The 22,198-nt window shown below is 54.5% G+C and overlaps 1 protein-coding gene across 4 annotated transcripts in view; it reads left to right on the top strand.

Annotated features, from left to right (window-relative positions):
• Positions 1-22,198, top strand: part of PACSIN2 (protein kinase C and casein kinase substrate in neurons 2) — a 133,831-nt gene that overhangs the window by 86,945 nt on the left and 24,688 nt on the right. For 3 of the 4 annotated variants that reach the window (XM_042948027.1, XM_042948029.1, XM_042948028.1), the window contains exon 2: positions 7,363-7,500. In XM_042948027.1, the coding sequence (XP_042803961.1) occupies positions 7,441-7,500 (60 nt within the window). In that variant the 5' untranslated portion in view covers positions 7,363-7,440. Of the gene's footprint in view, positions 1-7,362; positions 7,501-18,029; positions 18,282-22,198 lie in introns of those variants that run through there. The other variant, XM_042948026.1, reaches the window with a different exon arrangement.

Below are 22,198 nucleotides of genomic sequence, written 5' to 3'. Positions count from 1 at the left end.
TGTCCCCTCCCAGCCTGTAGGACCTCCTGTCCCTTAACCAGCCTCCTGCTCACGTCTCTCTCTCCTGTTTTATGTAATAGGAAATGCCTGTGGTCTTATCATCCACGAAGTCAACTAGCTTCAGCCATAGTCTCGTCATTCTGTTATACAGACTATCCATCAAAATGTTAATTTTGGTAATAAGGTTCCTAAAAATCAAGAAAACAAATCTTATTTCTTGATTGCTCCTTTTTCATAGCAGCCTGTTCCTGTTTACAGCAAGCCTTGACTTTCTTGGAGAAGTCTTATCAGAGTTCCTTCGGGTTTCTGTCTCGTTCCCTGAAGTATCTGTGTTTTCCCTAGAGATCAACTCCAAATGAAAGTTGTCCTGTTGATCTTGGTCTTTTCATGGTTTGGGTTTTTATTTCATCATTGTTTATTTCGTGGCTCTTCCGCCATTGGTCCTTCCCTTGGTTATCAGTTCATGTTTATGAAAAAAGAACAGGATGTGTAGGAACCTGTTCTGGGTTCCCAGGCAGGCCTCCCTGAAGGGAGTCTAGGCTTGCTGGTCACAAATGCAGTTTTAAAAATTCCTATGATTGCCCCTCAGGGCCCCCCTCCCTTGGCATTTCTCGGCCCTGGGCTTGGCACTCCTACCCTGGGAAGGCTCATTCCCACCCTGGCGTTTGGGCTGGTTTTCTTCTGGCCCAGACCTGTCTGCTAGTTTCTAGCGCGTCCTCTAGCCTGCTGCTGTGACGTTGCGGGGTTACGGGTGTTACGCGTGTCTTCGTGCCTGCTCCGTGGGCCCTTGTGGGGAGGGAGGGAGACGTGTGTGTGCCTCTTTTGAACCAGCTGCTTTGTTGTGATTTGGGGGAAAGAAAGACGGTTCGAGGAAATACACGGGGAACATATTGTCTTCTCTTTGTCGAAAGACAAAGAAGGAGTCAAGAATAACTGAGCATACGCTACCTCGTCCCAGAGGTTCGTTTCGGAATCCGTTGTTTGACATTCAGTTGGCATTTTCCTGTCACTGGCCTGGACCGTGAAAGCCTGTTGTGGTGACTTCGGCACATAGCGTACCCCAGGGGGTAGACCGGGCCGGGGGCGCGTGCAGCGTTTGTTCCGAGCTTACGGCGGAGTATCACGGTTCAGTTGCTTCAGGAAGAAGTGATCAGTCCCTGCTGGGTGCTGGACAGGGTGGCATATACCGAAGACACGCTCGCTTCCGTCCCGTCCTCGGAAAGAGCGGCACTGACTCCTTTGTCGCCTTGCGCTTTTCCAGAGTTCTCCCGCGTCTGTTACCTCCCCTGAGCCTCCTCATACCTCGGGAGGTCAGGGCGCCAGTGGTGTCCCCGCCTTAGAGGACAGATGGGGCTCTCACAGGGGACGACGACTTGAGTCCACAGAGTCGGAGCTGAGATGCCCGCTGCCTCCCCGGGACCTTCCCCTTCCCCTTGAGAAGCACCCAATTAATAAATAAATACACACTATATGCTTTTGGCATCAGTAAACCTACTTCGGGAGGTATTCGGTACCCTTTGGCCTCAGAGGTCAGTGTGTTCTGTAGCACATCCTCAAGCTTAGTCGTGGCTTAGGTTGGCTCAGGACCCTGAAAGAAGGAAGGAGGCGGAACCAGGAAATTCGCCTGACCCGTCTCCTTTTGGAGGAACGGGCTTGCGGTTCTCTCGTTGTCCTCAGAGGCCTCAGTTGCCCCGACTTCCATGTTTCTTCAGCCCAGGTGTGCTAAAACCAGATTCATTTTTACGGCTAGGGACGCTTGCGTGTGAACAAAAAATCTGAGTGATATTCCCTGACAGGCCGAGGACCACTGGGGACGCTTCGGGTGTCAGTATCAGACTAGCCTCGATAGCCTCGATCAGGCTATCGCGACAGCCCTGAGACTCAGGCGCCCTTTCTGAGGGAGCGGCCTCCCATCCACACGGGGTCTCCAGAGCTGGGGACGACTCTGGCTGGACGACCGGTGTCCTGCCGCGGTCGGGCCGCATGGAGTCACAGGGGCCGGGTTGAGTCCTCGCCTTTTGATTTGACACAAGCGTGGCCGACCTCGGCCGAGAGAGCCTACTTTGGGGGTATCATTCAGTCCTTAGATAGTTATTGAACACCTGTGTGGTAGCATTAGCCAGTTCTTCCGGTTCCTTCTGGTGGCCTTGGTTTCCCTGGGCGTGGCCTGGTCTGCAGCTGGTTCCCGCTCAGGAGGGCGCGTGCTCGGGTGAGCGTCCACCCTGGAAGGGAGCACCGGTGTCGGGCTGGACGTTAGGGGTTTTTGTTCAGGAATCTCATGTTCCTTAGAGCACGGGCTGTGTCCTGGGGCCTCTCCTCTTACCTTCGAGTTGCTGGTCTGCAGCTCTAGGCGCTCACACACGCGTCCACCCCCACAACGAAGTGATGCTGGGAAACACACTGGGAGGAGCAGGCCCTGTGCTGTGTGTGGGCGCTGCGGCGGTGGCTGACCCTTCTTCCTGCCTTTCCTTTCTCTGCCGGACTCTCCTCTGAGTTCTCGCGGAAACGTGCGTTCTTTTTGTTTTCCGAAGCTGCAAATGCAGCTAAAAAAATAAAAATAAAAAAGGATACCCAAGCCGATTGGTGCACCGAGACCCCTTAACATCGGGTATTATCGCTTTTTCTTGTCTCGTGTAAATTTGTAGGACAGACATTATGAGACTTTATTTTGATTGCCATCAAGCATTCATTACCAATTTCACTTTATTTACAGCTCTGTAAAGGCAAAGAATATTTCTTCTGCTTGCATTTGACAGATTTAACATTGGGATCTTCCCTAATTTTCCCATTGTTCTAGTCCAGTTTAGTTGTTTTCGGTTTCATTTAAAAGAAACCAAGGTCTAGCTCATGGGCCGTTTGCATTCCCGGCACTAATAAGCTCAGTTCTTGAAACTTAGATCTTTGTTGAACGAACGAACGAATGAATGAATGAATGAGGCTCACCAAGAATAGCCGATAATGGCAGGTCTTCCCCTCTTTCCAATTTTAAATTGACACATGACCCTGGCGTCACGGGGCCACGTGATACTTTCTGGGCGCCTTTCTTCCAGTCCCTTCCAGACCATCTCTGGGCCTGGGTATGGCTGGTGTGACTCAGGAGGTCATTTGGGCCAGGAGGAGTGGCTGATCGTTGTGCCTTGTTGAGTCGTGGCGCCGGTCACATTCTGGTGGTAAAAAAAACGAATCTCTCTGTTGGTCAGGAGAACATTTCTTATGTGAGCCCTGAAGTCTGGGAGCTGATTCTGCTTTTGCAAAATCTGTTTTGTAAAATCACCCGTCACGGATTTCCCGGGAAATGAGATTCCCTGGTCTCCCTTGAGCCATTTTGACCACCTTCTCCGCTTATAGACAGGAAGCCCTTCTCTAGCCCACAGGAGCAGAGCCCATCTGCCTGCCAGTCCCTTTGCAGCTTTTCTTACACCCCATGGAGGAAAGCACTCCTACTTTCTTGGTATTTTCATAGTATAATACCCACAAACAGCTAATTATATGTAACAAACTGTAAGAGGAAGAACTTGGCATTTTAGAGCCACAGAACCTCGCCTTGAGTCATAATCTCACCATTTATCACCATTTATCACCTTTTATCACCTTTTATCACCTTAAACAGTTTACTTGACCTTCAGTTTCTCATCTGTGAAAAGGGAATAAAGATACCTGCCTCATGGGACTATTACAAAAAATAAATGAGGTTGTGGAATAGCTAAAATTATACTTGGAGAGAAATACATAGTTTTAAATGCATATGTGAGAAAAGAGGAAAGAAAGCTTATAAGCTGCACTTCCATATCCAGAGTCCGAAAAAGAACAACCTGAAGCCAAAAATGGTAGAAGGAAGGAAATTAATAAAGGGAAGAGATCAAGGAAAAGGAAGACAGATACTCAGTAGACAGCTGAAAGAAAGCAAGCTAAAAGCTGAGTCTTTGAAAAATAAAAATGAAAACTGATAAATCTCTGATGAGACTGATCAAGAGAAAAGGCACAAAAACCTAATGCCAACAATGAAAAGAGGGACGCTACTACAGTTCCCTCAGTCTTTAAAGTGATCATAGGAGGAATAATATGAACAATTTTATGCCAATAAATTTGAAAAAAAGTCGCCTGGATTCCCTATAAAACCACAACTTTACAAAATCACACAAAGAAATAGAAAATACATGCATAGTCTTCTGCCTTTTAACTAGAATGTATGATGAGAAGTGCTTAAAGAAAACTTCAGGCCCAGGAGACTTCACTGACAAATTCTGCCAAACATTTAAGGAAAAAGAAAGCCAGTCTTAACGTAAACATCCATTTGTGATCACAGCTCTTAGAAGAATTACAGTGGAAAGGAACTTTCTAACCTAAAAAATGATATTTTAAAATATCGCATAGTAGAGATCATACTTCCTCGTGAAATGTCGAAAGCTCTGTCCTTGAGGCCAGGGGTCAGCTTGGCGCCGGGACCGCTGTCACCTGGGGACTGTCGCAGTGGGCTAGTGCAGTGCCAGGGTGGGCTCAGGACCCTGGAGCGAGGGAGCATCACCACGTTGCCAGTGTGGGGCTCGGGCGAGGAAAGCTGGACTCGCCTTGTTCCTGCTGGTCAGCTCAGAGCAGGCCTCCTCTCTGAAGCCCTTGCAACTCCATCCAGTGTTGCCTGGTTTTGTTACTTGGCGATTCAGGTTCTGGCCCCTAGAAGTCAAGTAAGTGTGTCTTTTTGTGCTGTGAGCCCAGTGGCAACCTCTTCTTGGCTCCCAGCACTTAATAGGCTCTTAATAAATCTCAGGCAGAACCGACCGTCCGTTTACGTCTACACCATGGCTGAACCCCAGCCGAGTCTGAGTCCCTCCGGCTGAGCTCTTCAGGTATCGAGTTGCTTCTCCGTCCAGATCCCTGCAGCTCCTCCCTGCAGCTGTTCCCGGAGCTGGCCAGGCAGCCTAGCCAGCGGCCGGATCGGACCACTTTGAGACTTGCCTGAGCCCAAAGCCCAGATATTTCCTGAGGAGCCTGGAGCAGAGACGGCTGGCCTGGGTAGAAGACTTTCTGCCACTGCAAACATGGGCCGGCGTGCTCCCAGGAGGGCCCGGGCCAAGAGCACACGATTGCATAGATGGGGGGTGCTGTGGGACGTGGCACCAGGGCCCAGCCGGAGAAGACGGTCGGCCTTTCTGATACCCTGGAGTTAAAATGACACGCTGCCCTGTGATGTTGGAGCGAGGTCCAGCCGGCACGCTGTCAGGAAGTGTGTGCACGTGGCGCCCGGGCAACCGCCTGGCTGTAGCGTGCGTGAACTTGGCGCACTTGGCTTTGAAGTACCATCATCCGCTCTTTGAATTTATTGGCTGTACAAGTGCTGTGTTCATCTTCAGAAGCTGTGACATCCAGCACATGAAGCCTTTTTTTTTTTTAATATATATATATATATTTAATGTTTATTTTTGAGACAGGGAGAGACAGCATGAACGGGGGAGGGGCAGAGAGAGAGGGAGACACAGAATCCGAAGCAGGTTCCAGGCTCCGAGCTGTCAGCACAGAGCCCGACGCGGGGCTCGAACTCACGGACCAGGAGATCATGACCTGAGCCGAAGTCGGCTGCTTAACCGACTGAGCCACCCTGGCGCCCCTCATGAAGCCTTTTTAATAGCCACTAGATCTTAGGTTATAGGACACCAGATTTATTCAAACTTCAGATCGTTCTTGGAAAACATCTTGGTGCGATGGAGAGAACATTACCGTAGCAAACTTGTCAAATGTTTGTCTCTGCCATTCATGACTTGGGTGACCGTAGGCAAGTTACTTAACCTCCCCTCCCTGAGCATCAGTTCTCTCAACTATAAAGTGGAGACAAAAGTAACGATAGTGGTAATTATTACTATCTAATGACGTTACATTGTAATTTACTGTGTCCATAGCGCTCACTACGGACCACAGTACTGTTTGCCTCTGTGTGTCTGGCCTCATTTCACCCTCACTGTAATTCTGTGATGTACGTCCCATAATCAGATAAGGCTGTTGAGGCACAGAGAGGTTGGGTAACTTGCCAACTACTGCCCAGCTAGTGAGTAACAGGTCTGGGATTAGAGCCCAGGTAGCCTGACTCTAGAGCCCGTGTTCCTGTTCCTTACCACGCTTCTGGATTGTTGCTTCGGGGGTTGTAAGAATTAAATGCGGTAGCATATGGAAAAGGGTCCAGAACAAAGTCTTGTACCTTGGAGGCTTAGCAGTGTGGGTCACCCTGCACCCACCCCATCCTGCCTGGTCCCTCCCCGAGCGAAGCTGAAGCTTTGGACTCCTGACTCTGGTCGTGAGGGGAAGTTCCAGAACTCTGGCTGTGTGATCTGGACACAGGGTGATGGGAGGGAGGGCGGAGTCAACTTTTCAGCAAGAAGCCAGCGAGTCTCATGTGGCCGTGGACGGGTCATGCATCGCTGTGGTCTGTGCTCGTGAGCATCGCGGCACCTCCCTCTAGCAGGGGGTTAATCACGCCTTTGCCCTTGCCTGGGTTTAGAACACCGCCTCATGACCCAGAAGTGGTCACTTTCGCCTGTTTGTCTTTACTCTAGCTGACCTTCACACTGATGGTATCAGAACAAACTGGTCTGATCTGGGGCCTCAGTGGCTGAGGTGACATTGCCCAACACAGTGGCTGGGGACACACTGCCCAACACAGTGAAACATGGGGGAGCCTGGGGGTGGAGTCAGGTGTCCAAGGCGGATGACTTCCTCTCGTGTCTGACTGCAGGGCCTAGTCCTGCCCGGTGGGTGGCACAGGCTGGGGCAGGGCGAGTCTAGAGATGCAGGAATTCTGCCTGCTTTCGCTGTTCTCCGCACACGTGCTCTCCTTCTCCAAGCGACGAGGAAGCTTGTTTAGTAAGGTTATCAATCTGTTGGTCTAAGAACACGAACCGTTCTCCAGAAAGCTCTTTGAGCTCTTCAGTAAGGTGTTGAGAACGTTCGCCTGTTAATACGAAATACACACGCGCACGGGTATATAACACATGCATATATATGTGTTTATTGATTTTCTCTCACCTAAAGGGAACGTTTGAGACTGCTCTGTACTAAGGCAGTAATGGATATGGAAGTCGTGTGATGGCCGTGACTTGCTTCTTACCTTAAGAATTTAAGGGGCGCCTGGGTGGCTCAGTCGGTTAAGCGTCCGACTTCAGCTCAGGTCATGATCTCGCGGTCCGTGGATTCGAGCCCCGCGTTGGGCTCTGTGCTGACACCTCAGAGCCTGGAGCCTGTTTCAGATTCTGTGTCTCCCTTTCTCTGACCCTCCCCTGTTCATTCTCTCTCTCTCTGTCTCAAAAATAAATAAATGTTAAAAAATTTAAAAAAAAAGAATTTAAAAACCACAATGATGTGCTTTTTCTTTGACAGGTTTGTCTACGGATTTTGAGCATCTGAAGTTGACCTCTGCGTTAAGCATTGGCCGCTGCTCCCTCACTGTCCGAAGAGATGTCTGTCGCTTACGACGACTCCGTTGGAGTGGAAGTGTCCAGCGATAGCTTCTGGGAGGTAATGCCCACGCTTGCTTCCTCACGTGTGCGGAGAGCAGGCCGATGGTGCCTGACGGGCCCGGCTTCTCCTGGCCGGAACTGGGGAGGAGATGAGCATACCCCAGATAGGCCCTGTCTTCGGGGTCAGATCCAGGTGGCGGCAGGGGTGGCTTGGCTGTCAGTGCAGGTGGTGAGCTGACCTTGCCAGGAAGGACTGATAAAGCAGCGTTTGTCAGGGTCTTAGCGCCTGTCCGTTCTCGGATCTTCGTTTTCGTGCTTAGCCGTGTTGTGACTTGGCTCTGTGTATGCTCGTTGCGGGGCTTGGCCCGAGAGGCCGCGTGGCTTCTGAGTCGTGTGTGGAAAAATGGACGGCGGTGATGTGACGCCATGCTGGGACAGTGCAGGCTGTCCAGGGGCCGAGCAAGCCGCCCTTGAGCTGTCAGAGCATCTTCCCGTGAGTCTAGGCCCATGAGGAACTCCTTCCCCGATTAGAAATTTTGTGGAGGTGGTGGTGGGCGGGGGGGGGGAGTTTTGTTTTCTCTGGAAGTCACTCTTCCTGAGCCCATTTACTTTTTTCTGCCTGCTGCTTAAAGGAAAGTCCATTTTTGTTCTTGGGCAAAACCCCTGGAACTTTCCAGGCAGCAGTGGGCTTAGTGGAGAGAGCACCGGCTTTGCAGTTAGAAAGATCTGGGTTCTGTTCCCGACTGTGCCGTCGCTAGCTGTGATTTCGGGCAAGTGGCTTGACTGATAAGAGCCTCAGAATCTTCATCTCTAAAGGGGGGGTAAGGGGCGCCTGGGTGGCTCAGTCAGTCAAGCGTCCAGCTCTTGATTTTGGCTCAGGTCATGATCTCACAGTGTGTGGGTTCGAGCCCCGTGTCAGACAATGTGGAGCCTGCTTGGGATTCTCGTTCTCCCTCTCTTTCTGCCCCTCCCCCACTGGCGGGCACACAGTCACCTCTGTGCGCGCGCGCTCTCTCTCTCTCTCTCTCTCTCAAAATATATAAATAAACTTAAAAAAATAGAGGATACTGGCCTTCGGGGAAGCTGCAGGATGAAGTGAGAATACAGACGTCAGCACCCATGTGGGTGCTTTCCAGGCAACAGAGGCTCGAGTGGCGTGAGATACAAGGAGGAAGCGCTGGGGTTTGCTGGGGACTTGGACGAATTAGTTTTATAAACGGAGATTGAGTAGGTGTATCGTTTTGTCTGAGAACAAACACCATCTGATATTATTGTCTAGTAGAGACAGTGATCACAGGTGCCCAGTGTTAAAAAACGTGAGCAAGGAACTCAGAGTTCTGTTAACACTTTTCTTTCCTGTGTGTTGGCCAAAAGGTCATTATTGACTTTTAGCTGAATACTTCGTCTTATGAAAAGTCTGTGTTTCATGAGCAGCTACTACGTGCTAGGTCATGTGAGACTCCATTGGGAAATGGGACGGTCCGAGTCCTTACCCCTCAGCCTCCCTGGTGGGTATCCAGGCCAGAGCCCAAATTTCAGTAGCCAGAGAGGTACACCTGCCTCAGGAAACATTCCTCAGAAGGCCCTAAGAGTGACAGGGTGACGACAGAGGCACGGTTGAGTCCGGCTGCCACAGCAGTGGCTTCCTGGCGTTGTTAGGAATGTCCTCACGCCGTGGGGGTTGTGGGGTGTCCGTGGTGGACTATGTGAAGCTGTGTTGGAACAGGCAGTTACAGAATACGGTCTGGAGGTGCCTCCGGGACAGCGCTGGAATTCAGGACTGCCCCCCGTGCAGGTTCAGGTTCACGGGCAGACGGGTCTCACTCGCCCCCAGGAGGGAGACTGGCCTTGCCAGCTCACGGCCAGCCAGCGATGGCTGTGCGGAGCCCTGCCGTGAGCTCCAGTGAGACCGGGTGTGTCTGGTGGAGACACAGGTCCTCGTTAGTTTCGACCCTGAACCCAAACTAGACAGAATCCTTTAGCTGTGGGGAGACTTTTTGTTTTGTAACTGTGGTGACATTACCGTCTGGTACTAATCAGCAGCTGCCTTGAGCTGGATGACGGTGCCGAGAGAGGTCGGCACACACAGCGGGCTGGGCCTTGTGAGCCATAGGCCAGGAGAGGCACCGGGACCGGTTCAGACGTGCGGCCTAGGCTCGACTCCTGGTTCGTCACTAACTACATAGGGGTGGAGGGTGGGGCGCTTGGGGCAAGTTACTAATTTTTCTTTGCCTCAGTTGCCCAATCTGTAAGATGGGGGTAAAAATGGTACCTATATCCCAGTATTGTCGTGAGGGTTCCAGGAATGAGCGTGTGGAAAGTGGAAAGGGGGCTTCAGGACAAGTGCTGGCGGGGAGCTCTGTCCCTCCGATGTGGGAGCTGGGGGTCAGCACGCACACAGCACATCACCTGTTCCCGCAAGGTGCGTTTGGCGGCATCGTTTGAGTTCCCAGTCGGTGGCTGAAACTGCTCTGGAGACATCAGGGATCTACATATAGGGCTACTGCAGAAGCCTTCAGCTGCTACTTTAAAAAAAAAGGTTAAAGTTGCCAGTATATAGTGTCAGCATATATTAAATCGAGTGGCTTTAACAGGTCCTGTCGCTGATTGGAGCTCTCAGGCTCCCTGTTAAATTCTTAGCTGCGATAACGTCCACGGCCAAGAACATCTTTTGCCCGAGGAATGCTAAGGCCAACGATTTATTTTCTAGGCAGGGTCGGCTCACCTTGTGATGCTGTCTCTGAAATCACTTTTCAGCTTGTATAACTCCATGCTGCCCACCTCCTCCTCCTCCGGGATGGGTTTTTGCTGAAGGGAGGAGCGTGACGTCACTCAGGGTGAACCCGCCCCGTCGGGCTCTGAGTGGCGTCGGTGCTTGCGGCCAGCTGCGCATCTCTCCAAGCTGCCAGCAAGGTCGCTCTTGCCCACGAAAGGTGTCTTCTCGCTGATGTGGCCACAGACCTGTACGAATCTCAACACAGCCTGGTGGTCTCGAGGTGGAGAAGTCCTCATGCTCAGTCTTGCTCCTTTCCGCTGAAGGGTACTCACTGGAGTGGGTCATTCCAGAAACCTTTTCTGCATGCTGGCCATGTGCCTGCACAGGAGGGACATGACCCCGCCCTCCGGGAGCCTTTGGCTGTGACCTTTGGAGGTAAGCTCCCGTGGGAAGAGACCGACACTAGACAGATCACTGCGTGGGCTGCCGGAAGACTGGCTGGAGAGCGGCGGAAAGTGGGGCTCCCCCTGGGGGGGGCAGGAAAGGTGCTTTGGAGGACGAGCGGGATCGGTACTCACTCCGCACTCACATGTTTGCTAGATGAGCGAACAGGTCCTGATCTGTGGGAGGACAGATCACCCACGGGAACTAATATCAAATGGAAGTGCTTGTGGGTATTTGGAGGGGACATTTTGTGTATCACCCAACACAGAGTGAGCCATTTAGAGAAGAGGGGCCCCGCGGGGAAGGCTCTGGGTGGAGAACGGATGCTGGTCTCCATGGGGTCTGAGGGCCGTGGGACCAAGCCGCAGTCTGCCTCTGGGCGTCGCGTTCGGAGGAGGAGAGCCTGCTGGCTGCAATCACCAGGGAAGGTGTGTGGGGTGGGTGGGGCTGGGCTTTGAGTCGGGAGCAGGGAGATGGGGCAGGCTTCTGGGTTGGAGCAAAGTCTGGAGGCCGGAATGAGCAGGGCCTTGCAGAGGGCTGAAGACCGTGAATTCTTTGGAGGCGGGAAGTCACGTGGGATTGGGTAGGTTGGGGCCGGGGGCGGGGGCTGTTCAGCAAGCAGCGGGCGGCTTCTTCGGCAAGTTGGAGCCTGGCACGTCCCCTCCCCACAGGCTTCCCGGCGGGGGTAGGGGGGCTCGGTTACCTCTGGCACGTCTTCTGGCTCTGGCTCTGGCTCTGGCTCGCTCCAGAAGCCCGAGGGCCCTCCCACCGTGTCTGCCGCTTCTAGGCCCTGCTCCCGGGTCTTCTCTTTGGCTCTGGGGCCGGTGCACTGAGAGCCTCGGCTGCGAGTTGTGGGGCTTTTCAAGTGTCACCAGTGCTTCCTAGGAGAGCCCGGCCTCCTCTGTCTTCGGGGGCTCCGCACACAAAATGGCGGGTTTGTCACCTGCAGGCCTGCTGCTGCCCGGGTCTCCGAGGACCCCTTGGTGGCCGGGCTGGGAGGGCCTACTGCTGACTTCAGAAACTGGGCTCTGAATCCGCCTCATCCCCGAGGCAGGGGTTCTGCTCAGCCGCCGGCCATATGTGCGCTTAGAGCTCACATCTCCCCGGAGAAGCCAGGCTGGGGCTGACCCGTACCGCGCGCTCTGTGGGCGCCAAGAGCCTCGGAGGAGAAGAGTATTTGGGGGTGAAGAGGACAGAAGTGTCTTGCTGTTACATGTTCTGGGAACCTTGGCCCCCGAAGAGTCGGCAGGTGCCTCCTTCACAGAAACCTCCCCCTGCAGCCTCCTCTCGGACTGTGGGGACGGGTATCACTTGCGGGCGTCTCCACACGCAGCGCCGTTTGGCCTGGAAAGTTGTCCGCGTGGAACGGGGTGCGCTTCTCCCGTCCCTCTAGGCGAGTTTCGTAGGTAACATACTCAGAAGATGCCAGTGCCCTGTGTCCGTGGCTTCCGCAGAGCCTGATGGCGGCCGCCGTGGTCCAGACCCTGGGCTGAGTCCACGGTCTTGAGGCCCCGGAGCCAACGTTTGCCACGTTGGGCAGTCACAGGGCAGCAGGCGGACGGTGAGCGGAGGCACGAGGCACATGGAGACAACAACCTTGGTGCTCTGTGGCAGTGACCTATTCCACTCGCTCTCCGGCCACCGCCCTGACGTACGCAGGCCTGGACGGAGTTCTCCTCCGCGTGACGGCCTGTCCGTGGGTGCATCGCCTTTGTCGTAATCCCGCCGTGCTCAGGCCTAGCTGCCGGCAGGCTGGTGGCAGGCCGTCATTTCCCTAGAGTTTCTAATTCATTCCTTCTTTCAGGCAAACCAGTACCTGCTGCGTCATGATGGAGGGTCAGGGCCCTGGCCTCCCCTGTGTTCAGTCTGTTCTCTAGCCTGAAGCCAGGGCGGCTCGTCTGGAAAAGCAAACCTGTGCGATTCCTTGCCCTGGGGGTGGGAAGCTTCTGTTTTGTGCATCCCCTCCACACTGGAGCCACACTCGTTAGCATAACTAAGACCTAAGCCCGTGCTGGCAGCTGCTGAACCACCTGGTCCTTCCTGAGCGGCACTGCCCTGGGCTCCAGCTAAACGGAGCGCCCCCAGGCTCCTGTCCACAGGGCGCTGCCTGCCTTGCTCGTGGTCTTTCCTCCAGCCTGATCTCCGTTTCCTTCCAGCTCCTTCTTGAGGCAGCCTTCCCCGGCCCCTTCTGGCGGGGCTCAGGCGGCCTTCCCGCAGGCCCATCCAGTGTGTAGTCTCACCGTGTGCATCTCCCTCTGGGCTCTGAGAACCTGGGGGCGAGGACTCGATTCTCCATCCTCCAATTCTCACGCCTGGGTGCCGGGGACTTAGCACGGTGCCTGACACGCTGAATGATCGTCGACTGGATGCATGGGTAAGTCAGAGAAAGGAAGGGGTTTGATGCTGGGTGGTAAGACCTGCTCTGCTCATAAGCTTGCGTGAAATATTCGGAATTAAAATATGTGTGCAAATAACCACAATAGTGGGCAGAAATCAGTCTTTCGGTGAACAATTGTAGAGCGCTGCCATGTGCCAGGCCCCGTGCTAGGCCTTGGGGACACGGCATGAATAAAACAGACACAAGGGCCTTTTAAATGGTCCAGAGCAAACGCTGTGAGGATGCGGAAGAGGCTCCCCTCCCCCCACCCCGAGTGGGCTCACCAGGGCTGTGTTAGAGGTGGCTCTGGGCGAGCAGGGACTTTTGTCCCCCTGCCCCCGTGTCCCACGCGTGGGTGTGTACTCGCTGCTAAGTCACCCAGCTGTGTGCGCATAAGCTGTGTGCTTATGGTCCGTGTACTTCTAGCAGAACGTGTTAAAAGGAACGTTAACCGACAACGAGAAGTTTAGAAATGAAAAACAGTGATGACGGCTAGCATTTAATGCACACGTGCTCTGTGCCAGGCCCCTGCTCTGGCTTTGTGGGTGTTCTCGGTTCTTACGACTGCCTTCTGAGATGGTCATCTCCACTTTGCAGGTGGAGAAAGCGAGGCTCGGGTGGTTGGCGGATGCCCGGCTTCCCGGAAGTAGTCGGTGGCGGAGCCGGGGTTTGGGCCCAGGCGCCTGCCTCTGGAACTGCTCTCTCGCCCCAGCTCTCAGCCTCCCGGGAGCTGCTTACGGGAGAGAAGTGTCCCTTTGCTCTGAGCGCCACACACTTAATGCTTCTGCTTCAGTGTGAAGACGGTTGAGTCCTGTCTGGGCGGACCCTGGCGCCACTGTTCGCGAGCGTGTGACCCTCGGGCTCAGAATAGAGAGACAGCCTGCCCGGGTTCCTAGGCGGACCTCTCCTCCTCGGGATGCTTGCAGGGATTATAGTCAGCCTCCACAGGGCCCGGCCGTGATTCCCGAGCCCCGGGGAGTGTGGCCTCCTCGCTCACACCCGCTTCTCGTCCCTGCACGTGCATGTTGTGTACACGGGAACGGGCTTGTCCCCCCCCCCCCCCCCCCCCCCCCCCCGGTCCAAACTGCACGTAAGGAGCCGTTCCTTGAGAGAATCGAACACTCAAGGTGCTTTGCCGTCAAGCGTGTCCTCTGAAGATAAATTATTCTCTTGTTTGATCTCAGTGATGTGAAAGCAACTTGTTTAAGCCATGTAAGATACAACATTTTCCCTTTCTACTCAGTAAATAAATAGAATTACCCAATTTTAGAGCTGGTGGGCTCTTGAATGCTCAATTCTCAATTAGGCCGTGCTGGCTTAGCTCCATGGAGACATTTGTATGCAGACGTTTGGGGCTGGAGCTGAGGGGCCCAGGCCTGGAGTTAGGGTGAGGCAGCCCGTGTGTGTGTGTGTGTGTGTGTGTGTGTGTGTGTGTGTGTGTTGTGTGGGGTGGTTGCAGGAATCATGAAGGTAGAACCAGGAATTCTGAGGCAGGGGACCAGGGAGGGGTGGGGGGACTGTGGAAGCGGGATTTGGGGAGGGGCTGGGCCTGGAAGGAAGGGGGCACCGCCTGGAGGAAGTGCTGTTATCACCTTTCCAGTCTGGCAGTCTCCCCCCGCCAAGGTAATTTGGCTTTGTGCCCCAAGGGTTCACCTGCTGTCAGCTCTCTAACTGTCCCTGCCCCCTTTCACGGTTAGAGCTTCCGACAACAGCTGCCAGCGAGCCCTGGCTGACGCACCTGGCAAGACCCGGCTCACCATCCAGGTTAGCGGCAGCTCTTACGGCAGTGCGGTGCCCCTCGCCCAGCGCCTGCCTGGGGTGAGGGAGACTCAGGGAGGGTAGTGACCTAGTCACTGGGCAGCCGTGTCCTCGTGCTGTTTCCCGGGCACTCGGCTGAAGGGTGAGCATGTGTGAGCGCCAGGGTGGAGTCTTGGGGGTGATGGCTTGCAGGTGGGGCGTGTGCTGTGCTCGGGACAAGTCCATGGGTGTCGCCGGGCCTTTGCTGATGCTGAGCATCGCATCAGGGCGCAGAGGGCCCTGAGGCCGCAGAGCACAGTGAACCTAGCTGGCCACCCTAGGAGGAGGTCAGCTCTGAAGTAACTTTGTTTAAACGCATCCTTCCTCTCGACACGATGTGTTCTGCCTTCGGAGTTAGACCTGAGAACCGGGACTTCTGGGATTCTGGGTCTTCTTTTTTTCGTTCGTCATTTGGGACATTTAAAGATCGGTAAGCAGTTGATCTTCCACGGTGCTGAAGGCTGGGATTTGTGCTTTGAAACTGTCGAGCGGCACAGGGTGCCTTGGCAGGGTAAGGAGCCTCATTTCTTCACCCTCCTACTTGGTGAGCACGGTTCCAGGCACGGCCGGCAGGGAGCGAGAGCTGAAAACCGGATCCGGGACCGGAGTGAGGCCCCGGAGTGAGACGGGACTGGCGCTGGGTCAGAGGCAGCCAGAGCACAGATCGGGCTCCCGGAGCCCCGCCAGGTGAATGACATTACCCCGTTTTGAGGAGGCGGAGCCCGGTGAGGTTAGGGCCGGTTCAGGGGAGCACCAAGGTGGGGAACTCCTAGATCCTCTGGTTCCAGTGCAGGGTGAGTTGGGAGCCCAGATGGTGGGCGAGCCCAGCTGGAAGGCAGCGGGGAGAAGTCAGGTGGAGCCCCGTAGAACGAGGGGCGCCAGAGCACAGCTTGCAAGCGGGCACAGACTCGAGGGTTTTCCAGAGCGAGTCTGCGCTCCCCGGTGCTTTCAGGCGCCCAGCAGATTGCACAACCCTGAAGTCGATGGTGACCCCGTTCGGAAAGGGGGGTTCAGAGTAGGGCCTGGGCTAGGCTGAGACAGGAGGCTCTGCGCTGGCACCGTGGGGCCCCCCTGCCTCTGTGTGCGGGATGTGGCAAATGACGTGCGCCCCACCAGGCACGTGGGTGGGGAAGTGGCGACACCCCAAGGCCCAGGCCTGGAGCGCTCCCGGCCTGCCTGGGGCACGGGTAGACCTGGGGCCGAACTAACTCGGATCCTGGGTTTGAAGGAAAGCCTCGTCAGCATGAGTGAAGCAGCCGCGGGGCTCTCTGCTGCTTTCTGCTTAAACGGCTCTTTCCAGATCGGCACGAGTGTTAGTGACATCCGTCATCCCTGGAGGTACTCTCTGGTGGTGCTCCAACAGTCCATTCCTTTTAGTTTTGTGAGGAGAGCTGGAATGGCTCACTGGATTAAGACCTTGGTAAATAAAGGATCACGGGTTGCTTCATTGCCCGTGCGTCCAGCTGAGCGCTTAGCAACTTTGCCGTCCCTCCCTGTGTGCGTGGAACAGGGATTCCCGCTCCAGCGGCATTCGGGCATTGAGAGGATCTTACGGGGTGCCCTCTGTGGGCCTGGCCTGGAGGACGGAGAATAAAGGCACGGTCCTTGCCTCGGAACCCACTGTGTTACCGCATTTGGGCTTGTAGCTACATGTGTCATACGGGAGTAACGAGGGAGGGTGAGCTGGGGTGGGGGTGGGGGGCAGTTTCCCCGAGGGGGTGGCGTCTCGTGTGGCTCACGCTCCGTGGGGCCTTGATATCCTGCCTCGAGCCTTCAGAAAGCAGCCTTGCCCCTCAGAGTTCTCTTCCACTCTTGCCACAGACACCCTTTCCTTCAGGCAACTCCGATGACCCAGGGCATTCCTTCTAGAACTTGTCACCGTCTGTAATTGTGTTATTTATCTGACCACAAACCCCAGGAAGGTAGGGACCACAGAAGTTTGTATCCCTCGTCCCTCCCACAGTTCTTGGCACAGTTAGGTGTTGATGACACATCGGTGTGTGGCAAGAGGGTGGCACCAGGCTGTCAGAAATTGAGTTATGAGGGCTTCAGGGGCAGCTGGCCAGCTGGTAGCGTTGACAGACCCTTCCATTAGAAATCCTCTAATTGAGAAGGACCCTTGGAGGTCATCTGATCCTATGCCCCCATGGACAACCTGCGGAAATGGCCCGGTCTTGTCCAGCGATGCCTGAGCCGGGCTAAGAGTGCACCCGACCGAGAAGAAACCCGGCCCGTACCGTAAACCCACCCTAGCCCAGTGTGATTAGTCCTTACAAAATCAGTTCTACTTCTGCCTTACAGCTGAAGGATTAGAAACGTGGGGAGAGAGACCCACACAAGGCCATTTATTTTGGGGCAGGCCCAGGTCTTTGCCTCTCCCTCCTGAGAGGCGGCCACGTCGGAGAGGGCTGGGGGCTGGGGGACTCAAACCAGGTAACAGAAGCTCATTCAGCCAATCTCCCCACCATCTGCAGGCCTGTAGTTAAGGAATCCCAACAGGGTCATTTTTCATCCTTGTCTTTCAGAATGTCCCGGAGCCTCTCCGTGTACTTTATCACCTTTGGAGAAAACATTTGACTCTGATTCCATGGACTTGCCGGGAGGGAGGGACAACACCAAGGGCTTTTCCTTCTGTCCGGTCAGCTCCGCACGGCTGGTTCGCCCTTGAACCTGCCTTTCCAGGATGTGCAAGGAGCAGTTGTGGTGCCTGGGCCTTCAGTGTCCCAGGTTAAAGGGCATAATAAAGCTTCTGGGCGTGAAATCGAGGTCATCTTCGGCAAGCGGTCTCAGTAGTTTACAGATTTGGGGTTCCTGATGAGCCTCAGTGGCACACAGTGGAATCAGGAACGGGGCCCGTACGTTACTTCTCTGTCTTGAACTCTGTCTGTGGCCTTCCCTGGGACCCATAAGGCTGGTTGGAGACACACACGTCACTTGACATTGACTCGTTAAGTCTTGGCTTTACTCTCTCTCTTCTCAGCCCGAGGAAGGTTCTGGAAGGCGGGCTCTTCCTTTTTCTGGCTGCACGATCGTGGGTGACTCTGCCTCTTTAGACCCCAGTTTCCTTTTCTATAAAATGGAAACACTAATGGTATCCACTGCTGAGGATTGTCACAGGAGGGGACACATGCAGAGCTGTTTTACACTGCCTGGCACAGCGTTGACGTGCTCTTTTATGATGCTGCTGCTGCTGCTGAGAAGCACTCATTGTGATGCCCGTGGCCAGCGGCTTGCAGTCCAGCTGGGGCAGGGAGGCGGCGAACACGCACGATCGTGACCCGTGTGGGTCGAGCTGTGGCTGCAGGCCATGGGGACAGTGTTTGGAAGGGCTCTCGTGGCCCCCACGTGGACCAGCAAGCAGGAGCCTGTGGTGGGGAATTGGCCCCACCTGTCTGCGAGTGCAGGCGCTACAGGTGCTCCCCCTTGGTGGTCCTGCAGGGACAGCTGGTCTCAGGGAAGCCTCCCAGGGGAAGACAAGCTGCGCCTCATCAGACCGCTGGGACTGGTAGGTGGGATGCGACCCAACACCCGCATCCTTCACCATCTCTCTCCCTGCCTTTGACGCTAGTCCCTTCCCTTCTCTAGTGTCGTGGCTTGTGTTAGCCCGGGTTCTCGTAAACTTGATAGCCTTGCTTTGTGTGCGGCTGTTTTTAATTCACACCGAGGCCGTCATGCTGCCCACCGTTGCCGTTCTGTTCCCTTCTGTTCGTGAGGTCCGTGCAGGTCGCAAGGTCTGTACCCCAGCACTGCACTTTTCCCGCCGCTTGCCTCCGCCTTGGTGTGCCACAGCTCCCCCCGCCCCCCATTCACCCACGCATTCCCCAGGGTGAAGACTCCTGTGTGCCCACAGCCCAAGAGAACATTTCTGTGGGGATGACTCAGGAACAAAATTGCCAGGTCCTCACAGGGCATGTGTCTGCTTAATGACTTAATTACTGCCTGGTTGTTCTCAGGCCTGCCTCAGGCTGCCTTCCCCCAGTGTATACAGTAAGGGTCCCGTATGCCGTATGCCCCCCCGCCCCACGCTTGTCAGTTCCCACTCTCTGGGGTTTGCCAGTCTGTCAGGTGAAGAGCCTTCAGATCGTGGGCATTTCCCCAATCACACGAGTGTGAGCGCCTCGCTGCCGTCAGCCCCTTGGACTTTGCTTCTCTCTGAAGTTGCCTGTTCATACCTTTTGCCTGACTTCCCTCGGGGCCTTTTTCATGTTGGTATATAGGACTTACTGGGACATTCCAGTTTAGCGTGTTGTCAATTTAGACGTAGCAGATTGGGAAACAGTGTTTGTGGTCTGTTAACTTTGTCCGTGGTGTTGGCTTCTGAACAGAAATCCTTAATTTTTGATGCAAAAAAGATGTATTCATAGACATACACACGCATGCGTGTAAGCGCACAGCTTTGACTTTTGAAATTTTAAGGATCTTGCCCAGCCCAAAGTCACCTGTATTTTCTTGTAGTCACTTTCTGGTCCTATCTTACATTCTTGCTGAGTGCCAGCTGTGTGGCAGACCCCGTGGAAGGCAGTGGGGGAAGAGTGGTGCATGAGGAGGTCCACACCCTCTTAGGGCACAGTGTGAGACGCACGGTATTTGGGGGTTGGCGTCCTGTGCGCTGCAGGTCTGGCCTGCACAGCTCGGGACGGCAGGAAGTAAAGCTGTCTGGGGGCATGGACACAGGAACTGGCTGGGGAGGGCAGGGTGTTTTGGGGCACAGGCTGCCACTCCCTCACTCTCTTGTGCATCGAGTCGGCAGTGAGGCAGCCACAACCTCACTGGGGCTCCTGGGGGGCCCCAAGTCCATTGGGAGCGTTGGTAGTGTTGAGATGAGCCACGGGCAGGAGGAAGCCAAGGCAGCTCAGGGTAGGAGAGTGTGGGCTTTGGGGCGGCCCTACCTGGCTCCGTTCTCACTTGGGCCATTGGTTTCACTCTGGGACTTAGGCTGTAACAGGTAATCTGTCTGTGATGGGTCTGGTGGTCAGCAGCCAAAGAGGACGGTACAAAGAATAAAATGGAAGGTGTACTTGAGATGACCAGTGCGTGGTACCTTGCAGGTTCCTCTGACCCAGTGGCCTGTGGTTAGCATAGGTGATGGTAGCTGAGCCTGTACTGGGGCCCGGCCCTGGCACTGGGAGGCCGACAGGTGGGGGGCTCCGAGGAGCTGCGGGTTTGCCTTCGCTCGCCCCGTCACCCGCCTGGGAGCCTGGCGGTCTCACTGGGCTGCTTCCAAATCCTCCAGCTTTCCTGTTGCCTTTGGCCACCGTGCTCCACAGAAGGGGATTGGTCCGGATAAGTTGGCTCTAAAGTCAGAGAAGCAGGCGTTGTGCAGCGTCCTTGTGAAAGGCAGTTCCGGACTGTTTCCACCCAGAGGATAAACGAGGAGCTGGTGCGACCTGTCTAAACAGTCCCTCCCGGCGCCCCTGTAATTATAAACCTGCTGGGGTTTGGACAGAGCCCACTGTCTCTGTTCTGATTCCCGATTACCCAGATGTTTCTGCACGGGGATCACTGCACCTCCAGCCCCAGACTCGCCTTAGCTGACTCTGAACCCAAAGGTGTGTCTGACGCTGGATTCTCAGCCCCTGGGGTGGAGGGAAACCCGAGGAACGACTGGAGTCAGACTTACAGAAAGGGAGAGGTGGGCTGACTGCTAGGGGCTCCCTCCAGGCCTCAGGGTAGGGGGTTGTGGGTGGAGAGAGGATGGAGTGATTCTGATTCCCCGGAGGACAGCGAGCTTGGTGGTGGGGAGGAGTGTGGCCCCCTAGGAGGAGTGGGGGCAGGAGAGTGGCTTCTGGAGGACTCTAGAAAGGTGGTGGTTCTGCTCTTTCCCAGCCCAACCTGCATGAATTACAGTCCCCCCTGCCCCCGGCCAGGTGCCTGGCCACTGGGATCCTGCCCCCACCTGCCACCTGGAGGACAGAGCGGTCCCTTGTCCTGCCTTTCCGTTCTCTGTCCCCACTGCTGAGGCCCCAGCCTGAGGAGGTTACGCTCGCACCCTCCTCTGGAAGCTTCGCACTCCTGAAACCGCCCCCCCCCCCCTCGAGCCCCCCGCCCAGCCCCTGAGCGTGTCACCTTCCAGGATGAACGCCTGACCCTCGAGATTTCTCACCATCTGATTCCCCCGCCCCCAGCTGCACCCAACCCCCCCATCGAAATGGCCAGTCGTTCCCTTGCGTTCTGTGTTCCATGTTCCATGCCTCATGGCCAGCACCCCTGGGTCTCCTTGCTGGCGGAGCTTGTCGCCCATACTGTTCTCTCTCTCCAGATGTGTCCCTCTCCTCCTCTCCTTGCCTTTAACCTGGCCAGCGTCCTACTGGTCCTTGAAAATTTGGTTTGGATGTTGCCTCCAGTAGACCTTCCCCACCTCTCGCCCCTCCCCTTGGCTGGGCAGCCCCTGAGGAAGGGGGGTGTCCCAGCCCTGCACCCAGGGACATGTGTGGTGAGTGTCTGCCTTTAGTATTTTGGTATCTGAGGGGGTGAGCCTGAATTTAGAGGAACTTAGGAACATAGGTGGCCTCAGACCCTACTGGGCTTTCTGTGAATAAATCAACTGATAATAAGGTTTGGAAGAAATCTTGTTTAGTTTTTAAATTTCTACATAAAGTTATCTGCCATTTGGCTATCTCAAAACAAACCAGTGTTTTGTTTTGTTTTGTTTTTTATTTTATTTTTTTAACATTTATTTATTTTTGAGACAGAGAGCATGAACGGGGGAGGGTCAGAGAGAGGGAGACACAGAATCTGAAACAGGCTCCAGGCTCTGAGCTGTCAGCACAGAGCCCGACGCGGGGCTTGAACTCACAGACTGCGAGATCATGACCTGAGCCGAAGTGGGCCGCTTAACTGACTGAGCCACACAGGCACCCCATAAACCAGTGTTTTGAAAAGCAAGAGAGAGGGGCACCTGGGTGGCTCAGTCGGTTAAGCGACCGACTTCAGCTCAAGTCACGATCTCACGGTTCATGAGTTCGAGCCCCATATCGGGCTCTGTGCTGACAGCTCGGAGCCTAGAGCCTGCTTCAGATTCTGTGTCTCCCTCTCTCTGCCCCTCCCCTGCTTGTGCTCTGTCTCTGTCTCTCAAAAATGAATAAAAACATTTAAAAAAAAACTATAAAAAAAAGAAGAAAGCAAGAGAGAAAGTTTTAAACTACAAAACTGGTAAAGCAAAAATAGCTAACCGTGTATGTCCTCACTTTATCATACGATCGCTGTGTCACATATTTGCAAATTAACTTTTCTTGCACTTCAAAAACCAGTCAGCATTATACCTCAATTTTTTTAATGTATTGAAACAAAGAGAGCACACTCTATCAAAGAAGACTTATGGGCGGCAGACAGGAGCGAGAAAAGGCTGTCAGCATCATTAGACGTTAGGAAAGTGCAAATTAAAATCACAGTGAGACAACTGCCACGTACAAACAAAATGGT

This window comes from Panthera leo, chromosome B4 (genome assembly GCF_018350215.1).
Source record: "Panthera leo isolate Ple1 chromosome B4, P.leo_Ple1_pat1.1, whole genome shotgun sequence".
Classification (NCBI taxonomy): domain Eukaryota; kingdom Metazoa; phylum Chordata; class Mammalia; order Carnivora; family Felidae; genus Panthera; species Panthera leo.
This window is presented reverse-complemented; position numbering and strand designations above follow the sequence as displayed.